Below are 24153 nucleotides of genomic sequence, written 5' to 3'. Positions count from 1 at the left end.
GCAACGTTTACGTAGGTGACGTTGCCGCCACTCGTGCCAGGCCGAGGGGGGAAAGTGTCGCTGCGCATGCGCGTCATTTATGTTGTTGTTTGTGGCGGTAAGATGGCGGCGCTCGGAGACACCTCGGCTCCGGGGTTGAACGGGTTAATACAGCAATTCACAGCAATAACAGGTAAAAACCACAGTTGGTTTCCAGCCTAATTCGAGAGATAACGTGTGGGAACGTGCAGGAACGGCTCCCCGTGTCGGGACCGACCAGGAAATGCGTGCGCACTTGTAAGCAGGGACGTTCAATGTGGCTGGTGCCCCTCCGCTGTCAGTGGGGGGAAAAAAGCACAGCCCGTGTTAACTGGCCAACTCCACTAAAAGACTCTCCACTCGTGAATGGGTGCGAAATGTAAAGCGCTACAACATCAACTTAACCTCTCCTCTGTAGTGGTTAGTGGCGATCACTACAAGTTACATATTGTGAGCCCGTAGCTGTTTTTTATACTACTTTTAGACACTGCCTGTCGTGCGTAATTGCAGAATGGAGGTTTGCCTTCCTTCATCATCACCGCCTTTTGCTACTACTTGTCATCTCTTTAAAAAACGTGACTGGCGTTAAAACACCATGCGTCTTGGTGTAGTTTTTAACCTGCACATTAGAGACCCGCACGCCCCACAAACCGTTGCTCGTGTGCAGGCGATCAAAAAGTAGAGAGAATGTAAAGTTTATTAGTTTGTTTAATAGGCTACCGCTCCACCATGTTGGAAGACTGGAAGGCGCATGCGCAGTAAGGGACGGAAGCTCGAAAGCGCTCCCGTGCAGGAAATGCTAAGACTTAAACAAAACAGAAACAAACTACGCAGCGAGAACAGTAAAATAACTTTTGTTTCGTGTAAATGCTTGGTAACTTACTACGTACTACTGCCATACTAGGAAAACAAGTTAGGGATCACGTTATAACTTGATGAATTTCACATTTTAAGCGGATACATGTCAAGTTTCACCGTAAAAAGTAATGTTATCAAATCAAAATGTTATACACTCAATTTTCACGGTCGCATTCGGCCAAACGTTGCAATTCCTTCCAGTTTAAGTTGCTGGCCTGTGTGGGCATGGGCGCTGGGGGATTTGAGATCAGTGCGCTTATTTTAAGTTAAAATGCACACCACTACCCACAAGCGTGAACAGATGATGGTTAGTTTTGAGCTCAAAGGACAGGTGGTTCTCTTCAATTTATGATTACAATGCTGCTGTCTGGCCAGACATTTAAACAACTGACTTTAAACACAATACATGTCTTAGGAAGGAATAAATTGTTTTTTCTAATGCAGAGGTCAAACTTACCACACTATATGGTGACATTTATCATGTTATAACAAGACACTGGGCTTTTTTTTTCTGGTGTGGCAGCACCAATAAAAATCGGTAGTACTTTAGGTATGGTTAGGGTTTGTCTGATTTCATCCACCATGAATACTATTCAATATCAAAATATATCAACAGACACCTGGACCACGTACGTTTTCTGGATCAATTCTCTATTTTTATCTCATAACATGAAAAAGACATAAAAACGTTTTAATAAAATACACTATTCTCGCCAGAGATGCTTCTTGTTTAATGTATCTATGTGTCGTTTTCATCACAATGTGTTTTGGAAGTCGAACTTGACTTACGATGGACACCCAATTACAGGATGAAAAAATTATGACATAATCGAGGGCCAGTGCCCTGGCCCTATAAAGACCAATTTGAAATCTGGTTAAAAAAACAGTCCTTTGATACCAGCATTACTCAATATCTGAGTGACCTGAGTTACTATTTTTTAAATGATTTTCCTTTTTTATTTTTTGTGAGAGACGTAACGAAAATTTATCGTGAGGAAATCTAAGTTGGCTGTTGTTGCAACAGCTTACTGAACCTTTATGACTCTTCTTCATTTATGTACAGCTATATGTATGTCTGTCTGTGTGTATGTATGTATTATTCTGCTACCTGCTGGCCAAGGCACAACACCAGAATGAGCTGCACAAATAAGCATAAACTCATGATGCACAGTTGAATCCTTCTCATTCTATAGTTAAATTATCCAGTGGTGATGTTGTGTAAGAGCTGGTTGTCTGGCCCAAGGCTTGGCTCATTCCATTCGACAGATCCGCCCCTGAAGCAAGCTGATTCCACCATGGCAAAAAAAAAAAAAAGCTCTCAAAACATCTATAATTCACAGTCTTTTGGTTATTTGAACAAAAGGAAGTAATAGACGTGTTACAAAGACACCTGCAATGCAGATTTAAATGTTGTCATTGTTTTAAAAAAAATGCATATTATGTCCCTTTTAATACTCCACTAGGGGCTACAGAGAGTGTAGGGAAGCATATGTTGGAAGCGTGCAACAACAACTTGGAAATGGCAGTGACCATGTTTCTGGATGGAGGCGTGGTGGCTGAGGAACCCAGCACGAGTTCCAGTTCGGCAGCGTCCAGCAGCAGAGTTCCGCCTTCAGAGTCAGTGCTCAACCTCTGGCTATTTATTTCTTCCTCTGAGTGACGCTCTCTGTGATCAGATACTCAGTGTTTTTTTTTTTTTTTTGGGGGGGTGGGTTTGTGTGGTCACAGCGAAGTACGAGCGCCAATTCCCCAGAAGCAGGACATACTTGTGGAGCCGGAGCCACTTTTTGGAGGTACTTGATTTTTTATTTTTAATCACGTCTTTCTTGCAAGCACTCTTTGGAGCCCTGTAAATTTTGTTGTGTCTTGTAAACCTTCAGTGCCAAAGCGAAGGAGACCGGCCCGATCCATATTCGATGGCTTTAGAGACTTCCAAACCGAAACGAGTGAGTCATCTTGGGGGCTGAAAGGATTCATAGAATAACTTCAATAATTCGATCAAGAATAGAAAACGCCACCGGTGCGCTTTCAATCATTTTATTGAATAAGTGGTAAGAAAATAAACACATAATAAGCACATCAAGACACAAGCTGCCACAAGTGACACACTGGCTAGTGCTTAGCCAGTTAAAAGCCACCTGCTAACCTAAGCTCAAAACAGCCAACACTACACACTCATTTGCTGGCTCCCATGTCACTCACAAGCCCAGGCCCCCACCTTTTTTTAGCCATGCACACTCAAAGCAACAAATATATTGTGGAAATTCGGAATGGAATGGAATTTAAAAAAACTAAAATACTCGTACAATACGTTGTCACATGCACATTTTGCTTTAAATAATGCAAAAACAATGTTATCTGGTAGAATAGTTAGTTTCATAATGGTTACTTACATTGGAATCTGTGTATACCCTTGTCACATTCGACCCTTTCATTCTCCATCGATGGTGTATTTCCCTCACTCGCTGTCCGTCTCCTTCCAGTCCGCCAGGAACAGGAGCTGCGGAACGGTGGGACAGTGGACAAGAAACTGAGCACCCTGGCAGACCTTTTCCGTCCTCCCATTGAGCTGATGCACAAAGGCAGTTTTGAGACGGTGAGGAGTCGCTTACAAACCCGACATCTACGCCCCACATGCCTCCATTCTGTTTACTGACCTTCAGTCAGAGGTAAACAGGTGTGCTGCAAATGCAACGGTGGGAGACTTAAAGGCCGCTTGAGGTTGTCCAACTCACAATTTGGACAACTTCCCATGAAATTTTGGTCATGGCTTCTTGGAACTTTTTCATGTGTCCTATTATGTCCAGCCAATTTAGTGTTACTTGGTGAAACTGGTATCAGGGGCTACTTTTTTTCTGGATGTGCTATCCATCCATCCATTCTCGACCAAAATAAAGCATTTTCTTTGAAAATATTGAGAGAAAAAATCCACAAATAGATGAAACCGTGGGTGCCAATCCGCAAGTATGCAATGGTCCACTGTAATACACTTTAAATCGATGATGAAACAAAGAAGACATTAATATTAGAATATTCGTTGTTTCGTGCAGAGAATTAAGAATATACGGTATGTGTGTGAGTAGTCGTATGCGCTGTCTGCAAACGTGACTACTATTTGTGTTCAAATCTAAGTTTTATCAAGGTTTATAACTCCCAAGTGATATAAATGGTAATTTTGTTAGCCGTTCGATGATGTTTCCCATTATGTGTTAGCATTCAGCTAATGCGGGGAGGGGGGGTTGTTCAACAACCAGTTGTTAAAATCTGTGTTTCTGTTATGTCTTTACGGCCTCGAATAGGCAAAGGACTGCGGCCAGTTGGAGAACAAGTGGTTGATGATCAACATTCAGAACGTCCAAGATTTTGCTTGCCAGTGCCTGAACAGAGACGTGTGGAGTAACGACACAGTGAAGACCATCATTCGAGAACACTTTATATTCTGGCAGGTACGCAGCTTTACTCGCATCGGGCCCTGCTGTGAGCTCAGCGACGCTAAGAGAAATGCAATTGTGAGGCTGTCAAAACAAAAAAAAAGTTTGTCATCACAGTTGGCTACTTCCAGTCAAGTTCCTAAAGTGGAGTGGAAAAACAGTGTTTGTCTCAATGTTGCAGGTATATCACGACAGTGAAGAGGGACAAAGATACATGCAGTTCTATAAACTCAACAAGTTTCCATATATTTCCATCTTGGATCCTCGCACTGGTAAGTGTTCTTGTGAGCAGAAGCGGCTTGTAAGGCTGGGCGCTTAATCGATTACAATGTTCATTTGTTGAGCATTGTTTAACATGCATGCTTTGACCAAGGAAATGTTGTTTTTCTAAAGAGGAAGCACTTATTTTCACATGATCTACAAAGGAAAAACATTTCCTTTATTTCTGCATAAGTAGATGCAAGGTATAATCTAGCAAGATGATAGAAAATTGTGGCAATCGTCACTTTCCGCTTTTAGGACGGCAAATAATAAGTTTGAGTTGGTGGGCAAAAGCTTTCACTTACCATGAGTGTTCCACACAGCTGCCACTAGGCGGCAGACTGAACCACAAACTGAGGAAGTGACGGTCACCATCCGTAGTCATCACACATGACAAACTTACGGTGCAAAATCAATGTTTAACAGTTCATGGAAATGAATAAATAATGAGGTGGGAAAACGCATACGAATATGGGATCGAATTAACTGACAACAACAAATGCGTAATAATTAACTCATTTCATTTCAAAGTGTAAAAATACATTTGTAAAAAACAAACAGAATAAATAATAATAATAAAGAAAAAAATAGTGCCAAAATGTATGAATAAGTTGTAGGCGTTTATTCAAAAAATATTAATAAAGATCTTCACGCACTTTCGCAGTCTTGATCGAGGCTGTGGAAATGAGTTCAGTATGATAAAACACCACTAAATGGCAAGAGTGGCTTTGATCAATCCTTGGTTGCACAAAGTGTGAGTAAGTGTGGGGTGTGGTGTGGCAGTCCTACATCACTGGGTGAGGTGCGGAAGCAGTCTGGTGTTGACACCATGGATAAGTACCAGCAGTTAACTCGACAACAGAGCTTTTTCAAATCAAAGAAAGATGTTGAAGTCCTATCGTCATCCTTGGCACACACACAAACACGTACGCACACGCAGGCACACAAAGTTCAACATTCCTCAACCATAATTTTTTCATAACTCTTCTTTATATTTTGTTGAAAGCTGATTCCAGCCCTACCGTCCGTCTTTTATAGTGAACATAATGAATGAAACACCTGCCAGGATTCAGTGTTGTTTCAAACCACACTGGATGTTCTGTATACCACCCCAGGTCAAAAAATGGTGGAGTGGAACCAGCTGGATGTGGCGTCCTTTCTGGAGCAGGCCAGCGGCTTCCTGGCAGAGCACGGGCAGCTGGACGGCCCGTCCTGCGCCGCACCAGCCGCTAAACGGGCTCGCTCTGTGGGTCACTCATTTCTCACCTATGTGTCGCCCTTTCATAATCGGGACACTCACAATGTGTTCCTTTGTTTGTTTTGTTAGCTTTGTGGTGTGAGATATACTGTACATGTTTTGGGCTTGGGTCCTCGGTTTAGGACGGTATTGACGTAGAACATTTTTAGTGGATGAAGGGCTCGCAATGAACTAGTTTTCTCAACATCATGAGGATCAAGCCCATTTTCCGCTGTACTTTCTGGTTTTCATGTGATTGTTTAATATTCATGGCCTACAAGTGTTTTTCAAACCAACATTTTCTGTAATTAAGACTTGCCCCCTGCTTTATTATAGAAACGGAATGCTGTAAGAAAACAGATCAGGGTTCTACTTAACAGTTTAACAAAACAGATTTCTTCAGTAAATACGATTGGCTCAACACATTCTTGCTTTTTAAAGCCTACTTGTTATTTTGAGTTTTATTCACTTAAATTGATTCATCATCATTGATCTTTTTACCAGACTCGGTACCATATATACACTATATATATATTTTTGCATGTCAGCTAAAATAAGGAATGGTTTGAATAAGACTAAAACTCCTAAAATGCGAGGCTTAATGTTGGACCTTCGATTATCCTAATTATTGGATTTACTACTGCCGTCGTGGTAGATGATGGTGTGTTCCAAATTGCGTACAAACTCTCCTTAAATAATTTTGCAAGTGTTAAGTTTGGTCAAAATCGCACAGTTTGCCCCCCCCCGCCCGGCTTGCTATTGTTCTTCCCCGATTTGTTTTCAACAGCTGCGCGCTTGTTTTCTGTTCTAGGAGAGTCTGATCGATGCCAGTGAAGACAGCCAGCTGGAGGCCGCCATCCGGGCCTCCCTACAGGAAACTCACTACGAGTCCTCCAATGTCCCCGACGCCCCCGACTCACCCAGGTCAGAGGACGACTCAGACGCCGAGCCCTTCTCCGACAGCGAGGGACCCATCTCGGTCGACGGTTCCGACGGCGAAATGGCGGAACCCCAGAAAGAGAAAAGCTCCAACAGCAAACATCCCCCCACAGTCCCCACGGCCTCGTCTGCCCAGCATCGTCTTCATCTCGATAGTATGTCTTCCTGTCACCGGAAATCTCCATTTAAAGAAAACAACCATGGTCACAAAAAGGAAGATAGCAAAAAGAACCACCTGGAACCCTCGCTCGCCGGGCCTCATCAGACCCACATGGACGCTGACCCCCGGGGGAACTTGTGTGCGGCGGTAGCTGACAACGCGGGGCCGTCCAAGACCTGTGAAGACGACTGTCCTGAAGACAATGGTACAGGACCTTGAAACATAAAAATAGGCCCCAACCGATTCAAATTAATTGTCCGATTTTTGCCTTTTTTTTTCATTTAGCATGACATCATTACATTTCCAAATTGAGGTCCACACATACCGATAATCGGGCCGAATGTGGGAGCATGTGTGGTGTGTCATGAATTAAAGCACACCAGACATTATGAGAATAGTATACACATGCCGAGTTATGAATAGATTTATTTACTGTCAAAAATCAAACACGATGTTATAAATCGGTTCATTTCCCCCGTGCGCAGAACAATAAATTGACTTCCTCCACTTTGTGGCATGTAATATAAACAGCATTATTCTCTTCGGCTGTTCCGAACATTTCGATTCTTTAAAATATTGAATACGTAACAATGATACAATTGGTTTTTTTTTTTTTTCCATAGTCAATGAAAGACGCAAGCAAACATCAGGGGAATGTGTGTGACTTGTTAAGGAAAAAAAAAGGAAACAATCGTTCCAACCATTTAAGAGTGCTCTTATTTTATTTTTGTAAACACAGGTCCCAAGGCCAGATTGATGCTTCGTTACCCAGATGGACAAAGAGAGCAAATATCTCTGTCTTCTCAAGCAAAACTTATGGTAAGTATCGTTGCTCTCATTGAACGAACATGAAAACAAAAACTCATGAATTCAAACAGTGTGATATGATGAATCTTAGGAAAGCCTTTGGGAAAGTACAGTGCCTTATAAGTGTTGTTTATTACTGTTTTGTGTTATCACTTAGAGAGGTATACATTTAAAGAGGATACATAGAAAGTGCATCTGCAGAGTATTCACGGCGTTTCACTTTTTCCACATTTGGTTATGTTACAGCATTCTTCTAAAATTCAAGACTCAACAATTTTTTTCCCTCAAAATTGTACACATGGTACCACACTTGCAGTTTATTAAAAATAAAATGACAGATCGACCGATGCCGATTATTTAGTAGTCAAGGAGAGTGCTTGAGATGAATTAATCCTTCCCTGAGCTTTACCCGAATTTAAAATAATCTCTTATGGGCCTGCAAATTAAAAAAAAAAAAAAAAAAAAGCCTGATATGCGTTAAAATGCCAAATATCAGCGCAGATCTCACTGATCAACAGCAAATTTTAATTAGGAATCGCTTTATGTCTCACTAAATGTATGTTTGATTTCATAGATGTGTTTACGTTACCATCGCATATTTTATTTATTTATTTATTTAGGTATTTTCATTTTTTTGGTTTGTAAGTCTGACCTGTAAAAGCTTGTCCAATAATGGGTTTTACCATGCGTTGTAGCTGACGTTTCACAATCAGCAAAAAAAAAAAACATCATGGCAAAAGTGTACTGGCATCGCTTCAAAAAATTTTAATTTGTGACATTGTCCATATTTTCCTCTGCTCTGTGGAAACAGCAGCCGTTACTAACACGAAGGTGTTTGGATCTCCGAAAGATTAGGAAGGTGAACGTTGGTAAGGAGTATTCAAAATCCAGGATATAGCAAGGTTGCAATATAGTGGGGGCACATTGTAGGCTGTAACGAAATAAAATGCGGAAACGACAAAGCGCTCTCAAATGGCACCGGTCCAACCTGAGCATTCTGCTTCTTCAATCTATCGTATTTATGCTCACCGTGTTGTGTCTACTGTGTGACTTGAAGGCGTTGGTGAGACACGTCCAGTCCAAAGGTTACCCCAACGAATGCTTCGAACTCGTTACCAACTTCCCGCGGCGGAAGCTGACCCACTTGGACTATGACATCACGCTGCAGGAGGCGGGGCTTTGTCCACAGGAAACTGTGTTTGTGCAGGAGAGGAACTAGCCCGTCGAGGACTCGGAACAACTGCCGTGGACCGTAAGAGGGACTGGGGCCGGGGTTAGAGGAGGCTCGTGGTGGTTTAGGGGCCTCTCCTTTTCCTTCTCGTGGTCCCCCAAATTCACAGCTCCTTTGGCCAGTACCGGATGCCAACAAGTCTTTCAATTCTTAACAGGTTTCAGGTCTTCCCCCCCCCCTGAATTGCAAGCCCGTTGGAATAGAATGACCATCATAAAGCTCATATTCCAATCAAATCCTCACATATCAGGCTGCAGCATTGACTCTCAGAGAAGACTTCCGAGCTTGGTCTCAAGTAGTTGTTGTTATTTCCCGTACCAGGAAACATGAAAAGGGAGGCTCACTCTTCTCCATTCATTCATTCATTCGGACTCAACTGTGCTGTCTCGATGCTTCAAAGATGTGTGACATTTCTAAAGAAGAGTGCATCCCTCATCTTTTTACTGGTGTTTCTATGGCTCAATTAGAGACTAATGGACGCTACGTTCCTTTTTTTGTGTGTGTGAAAAGCCAACTTTTGATATGGAATGACTGAAGGCCGGTGCGTATCTCGTTAGTCGGTTGGACCTTTGCTGTACAGAGATGGCAAAGCCAGAGAGAGACACACCAAGGTTATGCTGTTAGACATCGGTTTCTCTTTTGTTTCTTTTTTTTTTTTTTCATTCTTTTTATATGCTGCCAAGAAAATATGCCCGTGATAAAATGTAACTGCAAAAAACCAAAGGAGCGTTTGTTTGGTGTCTTGTTAACTCACCCGGGACAACATTTCCACACTTTATTTTTTTTTAATTCATGCAAAATGTAAGTTTGAACACGGGAAACAGGGTTACCAAAGAAGTATTTGTTAACAAATCAAATAAATACGTAAAAAGAAGCAAATGGCCTTGAAAGATGAAGGTATGAATTAAAGTATCGGTAAAGTTTTGAAAAGTGTCGGTGCTCGATCGAAATCAAGATTATTATTTTTTTTAATCCTCTATTTAGATTTTGCTGAAAGCTGCTAGGATCTTTTGGAATAATGCTAAAGTTGTTTTCTCTAAATGGTCTTCGAATTTCAATTTCAAATACATTTTTTAATATCGAACACATCTCACAATGTTGCGTGTGTGTCTGCTGAATGTGCTGAAATCATACCCCGCTCAACTGTAAACTTGCAATCAGTTACCAGTACTCAGACCTGTCCTGAAAAATGGATCCTACTCATCTCGTATCTTTCTTACGTCAATAACATTTCAACATGTTTGAGACGCAAAATATATCCGCGAAAGCCCTCCAGTGGTTATATTTCACCGGGTTGCTGCAGGGCCATTTCACGGCGCAACAATGAGGCGCTCAAAAATATACACTTCACCTCAAAATCCTTGCACACATGCTAGCTGTCATGTCAGCCTTTTTTTTTAACGCCCCCTCCACACTCTTCGTCTTTCTCTGCGTGATGTACCTACACTCACAGCCAACAACGTGGCACTCTAAAGTGGCGGCGACAGAGGAGTATCCGGAGTCAAGATGCATTTTCGATGTGTAGACCAAAATGTGACACATAGCCCTGTTTTAGCCACACCCTATAAATCCCGTGAACTAAAATGCTGACGAACGGTTGAACTCTGAAGCTCCAATATCAATCAAATACTTATTCACTTAATACAATTTTTAACTCATACATACATATATTTTTTTTCGTAATCATATAACACATTTTTCAACTGAGCTTCAGTCTTAACTGGGATTTTTAAGAGGGAGCAGATACTATAACTTGTACTCTGGCGTCCCTCAGCTCTGGTTGTTTTTTTTAAAAGTGCCATATATAAATAAAATTGGGTTGCGCTGAGAATCACATCAACAAACACCACAGAAATTGTAGACTTTGAAAAGGTGCGTGCAAACTTACCGATTCGGCATAATTGTTTTCCCGCATTGTATCATGGGCTCACAATTTTGCCTTTATACGGCGTGTTCAAAGAGCTGTTTTAGATCAATAATTCCCCATTTCCGTGTCTTCCAACTGCATACAGGTTGTCGTCATTTTTAGACATCACTGCTAAAGAGATTTTTTTTTAAGAAAGAGACTTGCATCTGTACAAATAGAAAAGGACTTGACCACTCACTGTGCAGAAATGACCGTTCATGAGTTTTTTTTGGTTTTTGTTTTGTGAAGTGAACAAAAGGTGCCGCAGGCCAAATGAGACCACCAACCAGCACCTTTTATAACACTACCTCGAAACATCTGGTTAAACGTATTTGGAACTTAAAATCAATGAATGAGGCTGGGGGTTTTCATCACATCACAGTTATTGGTTCCTTCAGGTTTGTTTAACATGTTGAAACCACTGAGACAGGATTTCAAAAGCCTGCACACCCCTGTTCAAATACCACATTTTGTAAGCTTTCTCCTGACTGATGCCAAAATTGTGGCGACCGAAATATCTGGAAAACTGCTTGAACCACTGAACTTTATTTCAGGTTAATCAGAGGCACTTTAAACCAGGGGTGTCAAACTCATTTTTGTCGTGGGCCACATTGTAGTTACGGTTTGCCTTGGAGGGCTGTTATGAATTTGGGAAACCATATACTGTACATGTTTAATCAACACCACATATTACATGCACAGCGCACAACAAATTGATGAATAGCTAGTTTTAAAATCAGAAGTCAAGAATAATGACTGTTATTGTGGATTACATATGACAATTTGAAATTTTGGTTCAGACCTTAGCAAGCATTATGGAATTTGACATGCTTGATTTGCTTTTGCGGGCCACATAAAATGATGTGGCGGGCCACATCTGGCCCCCGGGCCTTGAGTTTGACACCTGTGCTTTAAACGGAGGTAGATGTGTACTGACTTGCATTTCACGTGAGTTTGAATGCTATTGGTTAATTGTGAATGCAGCCACATCACTGGTTAAGGTGTGCACACTTATCCAACCACATTGTCTAATTTGATTATTTCTACTGAAGCATCCGTTATGGAGAATTACTTTAACTTTCCATATACAAACAAAAAATGTCCTTGCCAACACAAATGTCCCACTTAAAAAAAAAAGAAAAAAGATTAACTGTGCTGAATTGGAGAAATACAAAGCAAACAACTGGATCAATAAAGTGGGACCCTCCGACCCCGTTCAATGGGTGTCCCGTTGCATAAGCGAGTGTTAACCCCACTTTGGGCCCAACTTTTGACTGCTTCTCCAAATGATCCCAATGGAAGTTAATGTTTAGCAGGGGTTCATCGCCACTTTTTGCACGTCGCGTGGTTGTGCAAGGGCAGACATTTTAGTTTTATCACATCACTATTCTGGTGATGGACAAAAACTGGAGACATGGGATTGGCAAGAAACAGGGGAAATGTTTGATAGGTGCTCCCACTCCCCCCATACAACGATGCAGTCATGGGCACAATCGTAAAGTCTTTGGTTTATCGTACGTCTCTGAGAGATTTTCCTAAACAATTATCTTGTGTAGGGTGTTTTAAGAATGATTTATAGCCCCGATGTGCTGAGAAAACATTAGAGGCTGACAAGTGTAAAGATTGAACCTGTCAATAATTCCAGTCTAAGATCCAACACTGAGTCGGGCTGAGCTCCGGATCACCGGACTGTGACATAAAACGATTGCTAATCATGTAAGGGTACACACATAACGATCAACGGGAGAATTTAAGGCCCTTTTCATGGCGGACTCTGATCTGGCTACGCACATACAGAAAATCGGGCCAAATTTAAACATTTTCTCACTCTCGGGTCAAAGTCAACTCCTGCCCGATCGGATGGCTGGAAAAGATCATCCTGAGTAATTATCCTGTGTTAAGATACGATTGCACATAGCAACGCACAGCATGCCATCGACAAACCCATTTCATAGAGCAATGTGCGACAAAAATTCAAGGACGGAACGTACCGGTAGATGCATGCCACACCACGACACGCCCTGGAATTCAAAAAATTTTCAATTCAAGAGAGCGGTCGCAGTGACGTCAAAAGGTCCGTCCAATAGGAGAGGGGCTGGCGAAGCGATTTCAAAGTGACCAAAAGACAAAAATATTATCTGACCATTGTGAATTGTGACACACAGAGGTTCGGTTTACATTTCGCATTTTTGTCTGATGGGCTTAGCGAGTGGCAACGTAAAATGTCCGTCGGTGGTTTCCCTTCTCCCGACGGGGAGTCAGCGACATGGTTCGTCCATTCACAGATACGTCCATGCTCAGATGTGAAAGATAGATTCAGACCATCGGAAAGTACAAAAGACTAAGCTAGGCTAATTTAGCTTATGTGGTAACTACATCGGGGTGGAAAACTCAAACAAGATATCCCAAGTAACTATATACTGTGTAAAAGTAGAATACTGTATAGATTTGATACTAGACTACCCAGTCACCAAAGACATTTGGCCCACATTCGGCATGAAGCTGGCACATGTGGCCTTGCATCGGCCATACACAATACTAAAATTAAGCTATAGATAACATAACTATTAGCGCATTCAGCAAATATGTTGATTTTCTTCCCCACAGTGTGTGCGGTCACTCACATTTTAAAACCGAGTGACAGCGATTAAAGTCGGTATGTGTGTATCTGACTTCAGGAGAGATAAGGTCTGGCTGGGGATTTTTGATTAGCATAATCAAGTGTTGATTTTGTAAGAAACTATCCAAATGAAGCCCATGACTCACCTTCAACCTTTACACTCCCTCCCAGTCCTCAGTAGCATGGACTACTCATCATCAACTGTTGAACAGAACAACACGTTTCCTCTGCAGCTGTTGTTCACCAGTTTAGATGTCACACACATTGTTTCATGCATTTGCTGACGTGATTGGAATTGAAAAAAAAAATGCTGAATCTCAGGACATAGCCTTAACTTTTGCAACTGTCAGGTCGGAATGATGTGCCAGCAGATTGGGTAGAAACAAACTCACACTACGTACGTACACACACACACACACACACACACACACACACACACAAATCAAACCTTGAGATAATTGCTCAGGATTATCGTTTTTGAGACATCTGATAATCGGGCCTTTGCTGACTTTGAGCGGAATGGAGGAAATTTATTAAATTACAGGAATGTGTGTACCCGGCTGAACATATGATTGTCGTCCCAAGCAAATGAGGGAGAGGGGAATCATTCTGAACACAAACCTCACTATGGGATAATTTCTAATAATCTTTTCAAGACATGCAATAATCACCTTTTTGCTAATGTTGATTGGAATTCGGGAAGAAGGCCGAATTACTCTTTAACCCACCTCACACCACACGATAATATTTTGATGAACGGAACTAGCCTGACTTATATCGGATCTTAAATTTGGCCCGATTATCCTCGTGTGTGTATTTTTCATAATATTTGAAATTGTCATTCCCAAATGTTTCTCAACACAGACCTCAGTAGCATCTGATAACAGGAACCTTCTTCAAAAGGTGAGTGGTTTTACTGTATTTGAGTTTAATTTGGAACTGTATAATTTGAGGTAATCTTAACTAGAAAAGCAGGAACTCCTGTCTGTAAAAATAGTCTCAACATCCTGACCTCACCTCTTTGTTCTGTACAAAAGTCCCAGAACATCACAAACATGCCAAAATAAGGTCAGCACCATTATAAGTGCTATTTTGTCATGGTTAAACATTTGATTGGAATTGCAGTGCAAACATTCCAGTGTTGAAACACTAAAATGGGAGGTCAAAGAAAACCCAAACGTGTTACGAAACCTATCTCAGGTGATTTCCATTATTTGTTCATGAAGAACAAAGTGGGAAGTGTTACTGGTTACAGTTATCAAAGTGACCATGTGAACCTTTTGCCTCTTTTCTTGAGTGATGTTGACACGGTAAACATGGTCATATGTAACACGGCCTTTCATGAGTCGACTGCGTTAATAATACAAAGTTCGGTTTGGTATCAACATACCTGTTACCATTACTGTATCTCCATACACAATCCAACTTTTAGTATACTCCTCGGTCCTTATTTCACTTCTCATAAAAATGAGTTGATGTCATGATTATGAATCATATGGGATTCATATTTTTCATATACATATACGATGGACGACTGGTTAGCACGTCCGCCTCACAGTGCGGAGGTGCAGGGTTCGATTCCGGCTCCGGCCTCCGTGTGTGGAGTTTGCATGTTCTCCCCGTGCCTGCGTGGTTTTTCTCTGGGTACTCCCGTTTCCTCCCAATTCTAAAAACATGCATGGCAGGTCAATGGAACACTCTAAATTGTCTGTGAGTGTGAGCGCGGCTGGTTGTTCGTCTACGTGTGCCCTGCAATTGGCTGGTGGCCAGTTTAGGGTGTCCCCCAACCCTCGTTACAATAAGCGGATTAGAAAATGCATGGATTGGTTGAATGGCTCAAATGTGAATCCTTAGGCAATCCAAGATTTATTTTTGAGGCTGTTGAAATGTTGAAATGTTGGAATTCAAATATTTATTAATCTTGCCCGCATTTTTTCTGGCCACCACTGGGAGCGCCCTTCCCTACCAGCACCTGAGGTCAATTAGCCATCAGGTGGGCCAAGAAGATATAAAATAGTGAAGAGGAGATTTTGGTTCTCTCTTCTGTGTTCGTCACATAGTGGCAATCGTAACAAGGAAAAAAGTTGTTGTTTGTGAGGTGGGGGAAGCAATTGTTACGACAACTTGTGGTTTGATATGTGGTGCTGTTTGTGAAGCGTCCCACGTTGAAAGTAACAGCAATATTTTGTCAGTCACGTTTTTACCTTAAAACGTTGTTTGTGGACTTGAGTTTTTGAAAGACTTTTTCTTCACATCGACTGAATGTGTCCTATTGTAGATTTTCAAAATATTAAATGCTAGATCGAAATGTTAAGCTAATTAGCAGCCCCACTTGGCTTTGAACTAATGGCTATTTTGACAAGTCTAAATCTAATGTTTCAAGTATAACTAAACATTCTATTGATTAACATTCGCTTCATTTGAATTTCAGTATGAGCTCCCTAATTGTCCCAAAACTGCCAATTCACAAAGCTAACTTTGAATGTTAAATCGGATTATTTTGGATGAAAATATTCAACCAAATCTCATGTTGCCTGTGATTATCAATCTTTCTGTTCTGTTTGCATAAAAAGCGCAGCCCGAAACTTTGCTCCAAAATGTTTATTTTAAGTTCCATTAGTCTTTTGTCCTTGTGTCTATTAGGCAAGGTTCACACACGTACCCAAACTGAGCAAACATGATTCATCGGCCCTCCCCTCCCCTCCTCCAAGCCTAGAATGTGGCTATAAAAGGACGCTCTGACTACTGCTCACTCTGCTGACTTGGAGACTGTCCACCATGAAGCATCTCCTCTTGTCACTTCTTCGCCCTGCGCTGCTGCTCAGCTACTTGGGTAAATGGCAATATTTTAAACATGAAAACATTTACTCTCCAGCGTTTATCGGCGTCCTAGTATGCTGTCTGATTAAATGGCGTACTACTTAATCTTGATGTCAAGGAAGGTAAATTGCTGCTCAAATGGGCTTTAAAAGACTCTTACCACTACTGTAATGGGCTTTCACGATTAGTGTACAATTTAACTTTTCTAGTACTGCGCTGTACTAGGAACACTATGAAACCCATCTAGTGTATGTAAAGTGTTTGAGCATTTTATCCTTCATCCAGCTCAAGGTTCATATTGGTGCACTGCTATACTACTACATACTATGCACTATTTTGCTTTGTTGTACTGTACACGCTCAACTGTTCATTTTTACAGTAGCTGTTGTGCTGTCGGCCCCTGCCGAGAATGTGAGATGGTGCGTCAAGTCGGACAAGGAGTACGAGAAGTGTGTGGCGATGGCCAAAAAGGCGCCTGTCTTCACTTGCGTCAAGAGATCCGACTCTTTGGGATGCATCACTGCCATTCACGTGAGTGTTACTTTTCCCCATAATGGATCAGGAAGTTGCCAAGTGGCCAATGTTGCCTTTTAATTTTCATGAATTTTTCAAAAAAATTTCCCGTGGACAGGAGGGTATCGCAGATGCAATCACATTGGATGGAGGAGACATCTACACCGCTGGGCTGGAGAACTACAAACTACATCCCATAATTGCTGAGGACTATGGTGCCAGTAAGTCAGCACTAAGATTTCAAAGACATTGTGGGGAATTGATCAGTGGCGGCTTGACGCAATTCAGTTAATGACCGAACTTGCGCTTGAACATATCACTAAATGTAATTTATGTAGAGTTGCTCAAAGCATATTGTTTTCAAATGACATGAAATCCTTGTTGTTCAATCTGTTCAGCATCGGATAGCTGCTACTATGCCGTCGCTGTGGTTAAGAAGGGCGGAGCCTTCGGCATCAGAGACCTGAGAGGGAAGAGGTCCTGCCACACTGGCTTGGGAAAATCTGCTGGCTGGAACATCCCAATCGGAACTCTCATTAAGTTGGATTTGCTGAAGTGGGGAGGCATTGAGGATGAAAGTATCGAATCTGGTGAGTGACATCAATGGCTTGTGATACAGAGTATCAGTTTAAAAAAAAAATTCTAATTCATTTATGTGTTGATTGATTTATTTTTACGCAGCGGTGGGTAACTTTTTCTCAAAGAGCTGTGCCCCTGGAGCAGAAAAGGATTCATCACTGTGTCAAGCCTGCAAGGGAGACTGCTCGCGGTCTCACGACGAACCTTACTATGACTATGGTGGTGCATTCCAGTAAGTGGTCTCCTCCCACTTATCAAATTTAATTGGTAGGCTCAGTGCATTTTTGCATTAGGGACAGTTCAGAGTGGGAGGGAGGACATGTACAGAGAAAAATAAGGCTCCCGGGATTGACACGGGGAATCGAATTTCATAGTCACATGGTCTATGTTAGAAACTTCACACGATATTTGCTCAATTCATCAGATCACATGGGTCCACTTTTTAATCTGTTGCTAGGTGCCTGGTAGAAGACGCTGGAGATGTAGCGTTTGTGAAGCATCTTACTGTACCAGGTCAGTTCCTTCAATGTTCTCTGGCTTGTATTAAATCATGATTGAAGTGGTAAGCCCAAAAAAAAAAAAAAGATTCCAATGTAGCATGCATGTACATGCTCCAAATTGGGAGTCATTTGAGACCCAGAGGTAAGGGTGTAAAAAATTGGGAAAATTTTGAACAATACTCGAACTGTACTGTATGGTTGTATGTTAGCATTTTCAGTACCAAAAATCACCTTCAAAGGGTATCTGTGTAATTTACAGACAACATGAAGGCTGACTACGAGCTGCTGTGCTTGGACAACACCAGAGCACCCATTGACGACTACAAGAATTGCCACCTGGCCAGGGTACCCGCTCACGCTGTGGTCACCCGCAACGACCCAGAGCTGGCAGAGTTGATCTGGAATAGCCTCAACTCACTACAGGTAGGAATGGGCACCTGGTTTGAAAAATGCTTTTGTGTGGCTTGAATTTGTCAGAAGGCCCATGCGGGTCCAGCCACTGAGCTCTGGAGGTGCAACCAAATCCTGGGCATGATTCACTTTTCTCATCTTGTTTTATTTTTCAACAGGGTTTTGATCTGTTCTCCTCTGAAGCATATGCACCCGCCAAGAATCTGCTGTTCAAAGACTCTACTCAAAAGCTGGTTAGGTTGCCTGCCAACACAAATTCCTTCCTGTATCTGGGTGCCAGCTACCTGGGCATTGTGCGCTCCCTCAGCAAAGGTAACGGCAGATGTAGTAATCAAACTCGGGTGAACACTGAAGACAATTTTGCATCATTTCATTTCAGAGGCCAATGTAGCCGGATCAAACGCGATCACATGGTGTGCCGTGAGCCGGTTCGAGACTCGGAAATGTGACAAATGGAGTGTCAACAGCTTGGAGGATGGCGAAAACAAAATTTTGTGCCAGAGTGCCCCTACTGTGGAAGAATGCATGAAGATGATCATGGTGAGAATGTACTGTATTCATTTAAAAGTCTGTCAAACGTGCTCAGTCGCTTCCCTTGGAAAGTTCAAAAGAAATTTACCCACGTTTACAATGAACACAAAATTGGATGGGCATGTCAAATGATGGGTGGCCAGTGGTTAGCACGTCAACCTCACAGTGCAGTGGTCGTGGGTTCGATCCCGGCTACGGCCTCCCTGTGTGGAGCTCGCATGTTCTCCCCGAGCTTGCGTGGGTTTTCTCCGGGTACTCAGGTTTCCTCCCACATTCCAAAAACATGCATGGCAGTCTGATTGAACTCTCTGAATTTGTCCCGAGGTGTGAGTGTGAGTGTGGATGGTTGTTCGTCTCTATGTGCCCTGCGATTGGCTGGCAACCGGTTCAGGGTGTCCCCGCCTACTGCCCGAAGACAGCTGGGATAGACTCCAGCACCCTCCGCGACCCTTGTGAGGATAAAAGCGGATTAGAAAATGGATGGATGTATGGATGTCAAATGATGGAACTCATGGGAAAAAAATATCTCAGACCATTCAACATTTTGGTTTGAAGCAATTTTCCACTCAATCATACAAACCTGGACTTGGGACAGCAAATCAGTTTCACCGACAATCATGAAATTGGATAGACCTGTCTATCGTAACAGGTTGTGAAATTTTAAGCACCACGTCTGCAATGAAGATTAGCCAGCTACTTCGGTTTATGCTGCCATTTTGTTGCAATTCTCAGGCTCTTACATGGGGATTTTGGTCAAATGAGCTCTAATCAGAAGCATGGATACAAGTCGGATGGGAAATGATTCCTCCGTCCCATCTATTGTTAGCAGAGCATGGAGTCACTTTGATCAATTTCGGGATTCTCAACAAAGACTTGATGACATGTCCATCAGAAAGGGGCACATGAAATTTTGACACACCGCTTGAAATTCAACAGGTAATTCAACCATTTTATTTCTTTTCACTGTAGAGCAAAGATGCAGATGCAATGGCAGTGGATGGAGGAGAGGTGTACACCGCCGGGAAGTGCGGTCTGGTTCCAGCCATGGTGGAGCAGTACGATGAAGGTATATTCTGGGTTTTTTTTGTTTTGTTTTTCGTGTCTTTTTTTTTTTTTTCAAAGTAACATTTTATCCTTTGTGTTCTCTCCACAGCCAAGTGCAGCCAATCTGGAGGTAAGTAAATGTATCTAATTTGCTTGTCCTTGTTGGCATCTCAGTTGGGCTCTTGCCTTTGGATAAGTGGGTGCAGCTGGGCCTAGTTGTCAGCCATTGACAAGGGCACTTGGACAAACAAGCATTTGTAATTTCAAAGAACCGAACGGCCATATTTTTTGGAATGTTTAAAAAAAAAAATCTGACTCACAATTTGTGCATGTATATAGTCTCAGCCTCCTCCTATTATGCGGTTGCTGTGGTGAAGAAGGGTTCTGGGGTGACCTGGGACAACCTGAGGGGGAAGAGGTCCTGCCACACGGGCTTCGGCAGAACCGCCGGCTGGAACATTCCCATGGGGAAAATCCACAAACAGACTGGCGACTGTGACTTCAGTAAGTGTCAATTCTAATTCAAATGTGTACAGTACGCAGGTAACTCAAATCGTAAGTTTGAATGGTGTGACTTTTCAAACTTTGTCAACACTGTATGAGTCACACCATGATACTCGGGGTTTTCATTTCATCTGAACAGACCTAAATTGTGAGACTCCACACGATTTGCAATTTGAAGTCAAATGTTTTGACTGCTTTGTGACACCTAGCACTCCGCACATCAATATGACTGCGAATGTAATTGAGTCGGGTATGACATCGGTTTAACGAACTTATATTGGAATGCAAAACTGAACTGTTTTTCCTCACGTCAGTTTTGGAAATATAGGACACTCGGAATACTTAAAAACCTTCGAAAAATCTGCTAAACCTATTGGCAGTTGCAGACGCCTCTCACTGCTTAAACGGGTTTCCATATATGTATCTAGTCATAATCCGCCTAATTTTGCCGCTTGCTCAAAATGATCACAATGCATCGTCTTATTTCCTCAGGCAAGTTCTTCAGTAGCGGCTGTGCCCCCGGATCTCCACCCGACTCACCGTTCTGCTCTCAGTGTGCAGGCAGTGGCAAAACTGTGGATGACAAAGCAAAATGCCAAGCCAGTGCAGACGAGAAGTACTACGGCTATGCTGGGGCCTTTAGGTAAACACTTCACAGTGCAGGCATGAATAATTCGGCAAAGCATCAGGCTGTCTACTTTCTATCGCTCTTCTCCTCAAAGGGGCTTATCCAATCCAGCAGTGGCTGGGGTCTATTTCCGCTGACTTCTGTTGAGAAGCAGTCACTGGTTTGAGTTTTAGGAGATGAAGCAAGGTACAGGCATCCTGGATTAGTTGCCTGCCAATTGCAGGGCACGTAGGCAAATGAGCTTTCACTGATTATATGGTCTGTTTAGTCTTCAGTTAGTTACGGTGCATCTTTTTGGATTGAGGGCAGAAATCCAGAGTGCCTGGAGATAATCGGAGCCCCTTAACTGAGGCAGGAGTACAAACCACTATTACACTGTGCTGCCTTGGAAAATGTGAATAATGCCTTAAAACCTGGAAAGTGCTGCATTAGGGGAGAGAAGATTAATCTTACAAAATGTTCCGCTTTTCAGATGTCTTGTTGAGGGTGCTGGTGATGTGGCCTTCATTAAACACACAATTGTTGCAGAAAACAGCGATGGTAACGTGACACTCAAGGCTCGCCACTAATCACCAGTATCACACCATCACATATTTCTTCTCCATTGCAGGAAACGGTGCAGCATGGGCCGCTAATGTCGCGAGCAGTGACTATGAGTTGATTTGCCCCAACAAGGCTTCAGTGCCAGTCTCAGACTTTGAGTCTTGCCACCTGGCACTCACCCCAGCCCACGCTGTGGTGACACGTCCTGAGATTCGCAATGCCGTTGTCACCATTCTTCAGGGACAGCAGGTAGGAAGTACTGATTGTCTTGTAATTGTTCTTGCAAGTAGTGCAGAAGGTGAGTGAAATTTGACAGCAGAGCTGATTTTTTTTCTTCTCCCCTTTAACTTGTAGGACCGGTTCGGCAAAGACGGCAGCGATTCAAATTTTAGGATGTTTGAGTCTGCACCTGAAAAGAATTTACTTTTCAAAGATTCCACCAAGTGTCTCCAGAAGGTGCCAAGTACAAATGATTATAAGAGCTTTTTGGGACCAGATTATGTGGATGCTATGATCTCACTGAGGCAATGCAGTGACTCCACTCCAGGTTTGGATTTTTGTTCTTAAACCTTCAAAATATGTATCAAGTCTGATCTTATAAATGTTTAATTTTATTATTATTTTTTTTTCCTTCCACAGATCTGGAGAAACTGTGCACTTCCCACTCCTGTCAGCAGACAAACTAGATGGGACAAACCGCTTTGCAAGAAGGCATACTCATACTGATGCCACATAGTCAAGTTTCTCATCTCAGCAGCCACTTGGAAATAAACGCATTCTTACGCAAATCATTAGACATCTCACAAATCTGTTTCAGTACCTCTTGCTTTTCTTACTTTTCAAATAAAGGCCTTGAACACTCTGAATAATTACCAGAAAGTACTTTGGTGTTGTCAACTTACTGGTTATTCAGTTTTGCACATTTTACTCACCATTTCTGTAACCTTGCACAATCTACGAAATGCTTAGTGGAATTTTGAGTGGGCTCGTACAGTGAAGTGTGTGTGTGTGTGTGTGTGTTAAAAAAATAAGATGCCTACTTCACAGATTTCACTTATCACGAGTTCTTTTTGGAACGTAACCCCTGCGATAAACAAGGGATTACGCTAAACATGTATACTGCCACCTAGTGGCCAAGGCACACACGTCAGAAAGAGCAGCACAATATGCAATGAATTGAGATTTGAATGAATTGAAGTGTGACAAATTGAATTATATGGTAATATATTGCTGCCACCACAGAAAAAAGTTGAAAATCACATCAAATAAAATTCCCATTTTGTCAAATTTAAAATGTGAAAGATTTCACATTTTTATGCGATAAGTTTAATACAACATTGTTACATAATGTGATAATTTACCCCTAAATGTGAATGATTCACATTCAGCAAAACAAAATACAGCAAAATACACCTGGGACAAATCAAAATTATCTACATAACTATGCTGCTCTTCCATAATACTGTTAAAAAAGGCCAAGTATTTAAAAACATTTAAGACATAAAAAGACACAAGTAGTGAAATGGCGTTCTGCCAGTGACCTGTGATACGAACTTTTTTTTTTACTGGTGTGGCAGCAATTATTCCATATTTTACTGAATTTTCTCAATGATTATATAGAGCGTTTTTTTTTCCATTTAAAAAGCACATTGGAATTTGTTTAGAGGTTGGATTGGCTTAATGGCCTTTTAATGGGTAAAGATGACTTCAGTGTCAAGAAACAAACTAAACTTGCATCTCAAGGCATTAATGTATGATTAAAAAGTGTTTTTTAAAATTTAAACTAATTATTTCATAATTTTTTTATTTCATGAAAAGAAGATATCATGCAAATAGTTCTGTAGAGCAGTGGTCTCCCACGTTTTTTGTGTCACGGACCAGTTGAGACAAGTACGTGATGTTGCCAGATGGGCAACCATTGCTTTTAGATTGCCAGTTTTAAAGAACCGGTGCTGACAAAAAAGATAGCTGTAGAGTAATTTAACATTTTATTAAGATGTTTTATTCCTTTAAAACGGTTTTATTCAATAGTACAACTAATGTAGAATAATATAAATAACACAGGAAGAAATGGACTAATCAGGAATAATAAAAAACGCCTTGTAATGTAAACGTAATAATATTAAAGTTCCATCCAACAGCCGGCGTTAGCATCATTGCTCCTTGCAAATGTGACTGATCAAAGGACGACACGATTGATTGTTGCATTCATCCGGTGGCTGCCAGCTAGTTCTGAGTAACTAAATGCTAATGTTTACGTGGGTAGGCTGTGCAAACTCGCATTTTCGTGCTTTCCATTTCACCACTTCAGTGCTACTTGTTGCACTGATTCAACAGGTTTCTGGTATCTCCTTGCTTTTGACGACATAGCACGCACAACAGCTTCCTCCTCCACGTCGCCAGGGGGGAAACTTCTCTTGTCCAAATCGCTTCATCTTTGGAAGTCATGGCTGCGCGTTTAGCTGTACGCCAGGGTCAATTTGTTGCTATGACTTTCTGTTTACTGCTTATTTCATTTATTGTGTATTTCAACTTGCAAACCAATGTAAGAAGGGGGATTCCTGGTTGGTTAGAGTCGCGCACATTTCCGCCACGTCTGCTCACAGCTTGCA

The 24153-nt window shown here is 41.9% G+C and overlaps 2 protein-coding genes across 3 annotated transcripts; both read left to right on the top strand.

Moving 5' to 3' along the window:
* The first annotated feature begins 66 nt into the window (after positions 1-66).
* Positions 67-9665, top strand: ubxn7 (UBX domain protein 7). Its single transcript, XM_086129964.1, has 11 exons — positions 67-172; positions 2340-2493; positions 2605-2669; positions 2757-2822; positions 3360-3472; positions 4176-4322; positions 4489-4579; positions 5684-5814; positions 6617-7109; positions 7644-7723; positions 8769-9665. Exons 1-11 carry the CDS (start codon positions 67-69, stop codon positions 8928-8930), a joined length of 1608 nt encoding a protein of 535 aa, XP_085986090.1. The 3' UTR covers positions 8931-9665.
* A 6483-nt stretch (positions 9666-16148) lies between these two features.
* tfa (transferrin-a) lies at positions 16149-22423 on the top strand. Of its 2 annotated transcripts, none has more exons than XM_086128393.1 (17): positions 16149-16301; positions 16668-16819; positions 16920-17022; positions 17200-17391; positions 17483-17612; positions 17838-17893; positions 18140-18303; positions 18450-18603; positions 18671-18831; positions 19792-19888; positions 19976-19996; positions 20206-20370; positions 20863-21013; positions 21471-21538; positions 21609-21790; positions 21896-22088; positions 22181-22423. In XM_086128393.1, the coding sequence occupies exons 1-17, from the start codon at positions 16247-16249 to the stop codon at positions 22225-22227; spliced, it is 2091 nt and encodes a 696-aa protein (XP_085984519.1). In that variant the 5' UTR covers positions 16149-16246; the 3' UTR covers positions 22228-22423. The 2 variants fall into 2 exon arrangements, with proteins under 2 accessions (XP_085984519.1, XP_085984520.1); XM_086128394.1 differs by having other exon boundaries at positions 16180-16301; positions 16671-16819.
* The last annotated feature ends 1730 nt before the right edge of the window (positions 22424-24153 follow it).

Source organism: Hippocampus guttulatus, chromosome 14 (assembly GCF_054856545.1).
Source record: "Hippocampus guttulatus isolate MCC_2025c chromosome 14, RoL_Hgut_1.0, whole genome shotgun sequence".
Lineage (NCBI taxonomy): Eukaryota > Metazoa > Chordata > Actinopteri > Syngnathiformes > Syngnathidae > Hippocampus > Hippocampus guttulatus.
The sequence above is the reverse complement of the archived record's forward strand: the minus strand, read 5'-3'. Positions and strand labels throughout refer to the sequence as shown.

Coding starts and splice junctions, on each gene's coding strand:
- ubxn7 (XM_086129964.1), top strand. CDS start 67: ATGCGCGTCATTTATGTTGTTGTTTGTGGCGGTAAGATGGCGGCGCTC. Junction 173..2,339: donor GCAATTCACAGCAATAACAG/GTAAAAACCACA, acceptor ATACTCCACTAG/GGGCTACAGAGAGTGTAGGG. Junction 2,494..2,604: donor AGCAGAGTTCCGCCTTCAGA/GTCAGTGCTCAA, acceptor GTGTGGTCACAG/CGAAGTACGAGCGCCAATTC.
- tfa (XM_086128393.1), top strand. CDS start 16,247: ATGAAGCATCTCCTCTTGTCACTTCTTCGCCCTGCGCTGCTGCTCAGC. Junction 17,023..17,199: donor TGCTGAGGACTATGGTGCCA/GTAAGTCAGCAC, acceptor CAATCTGTTCAG/CATCGGATAGCTGCTACTAT. Junction 22,089..22,180: donor ATGCAGTGACTCCACTCCAG/GTTTGGATTTTT, acceptor TTCCTTCCACAG/ATCTGGAGAAACTGTGCACT.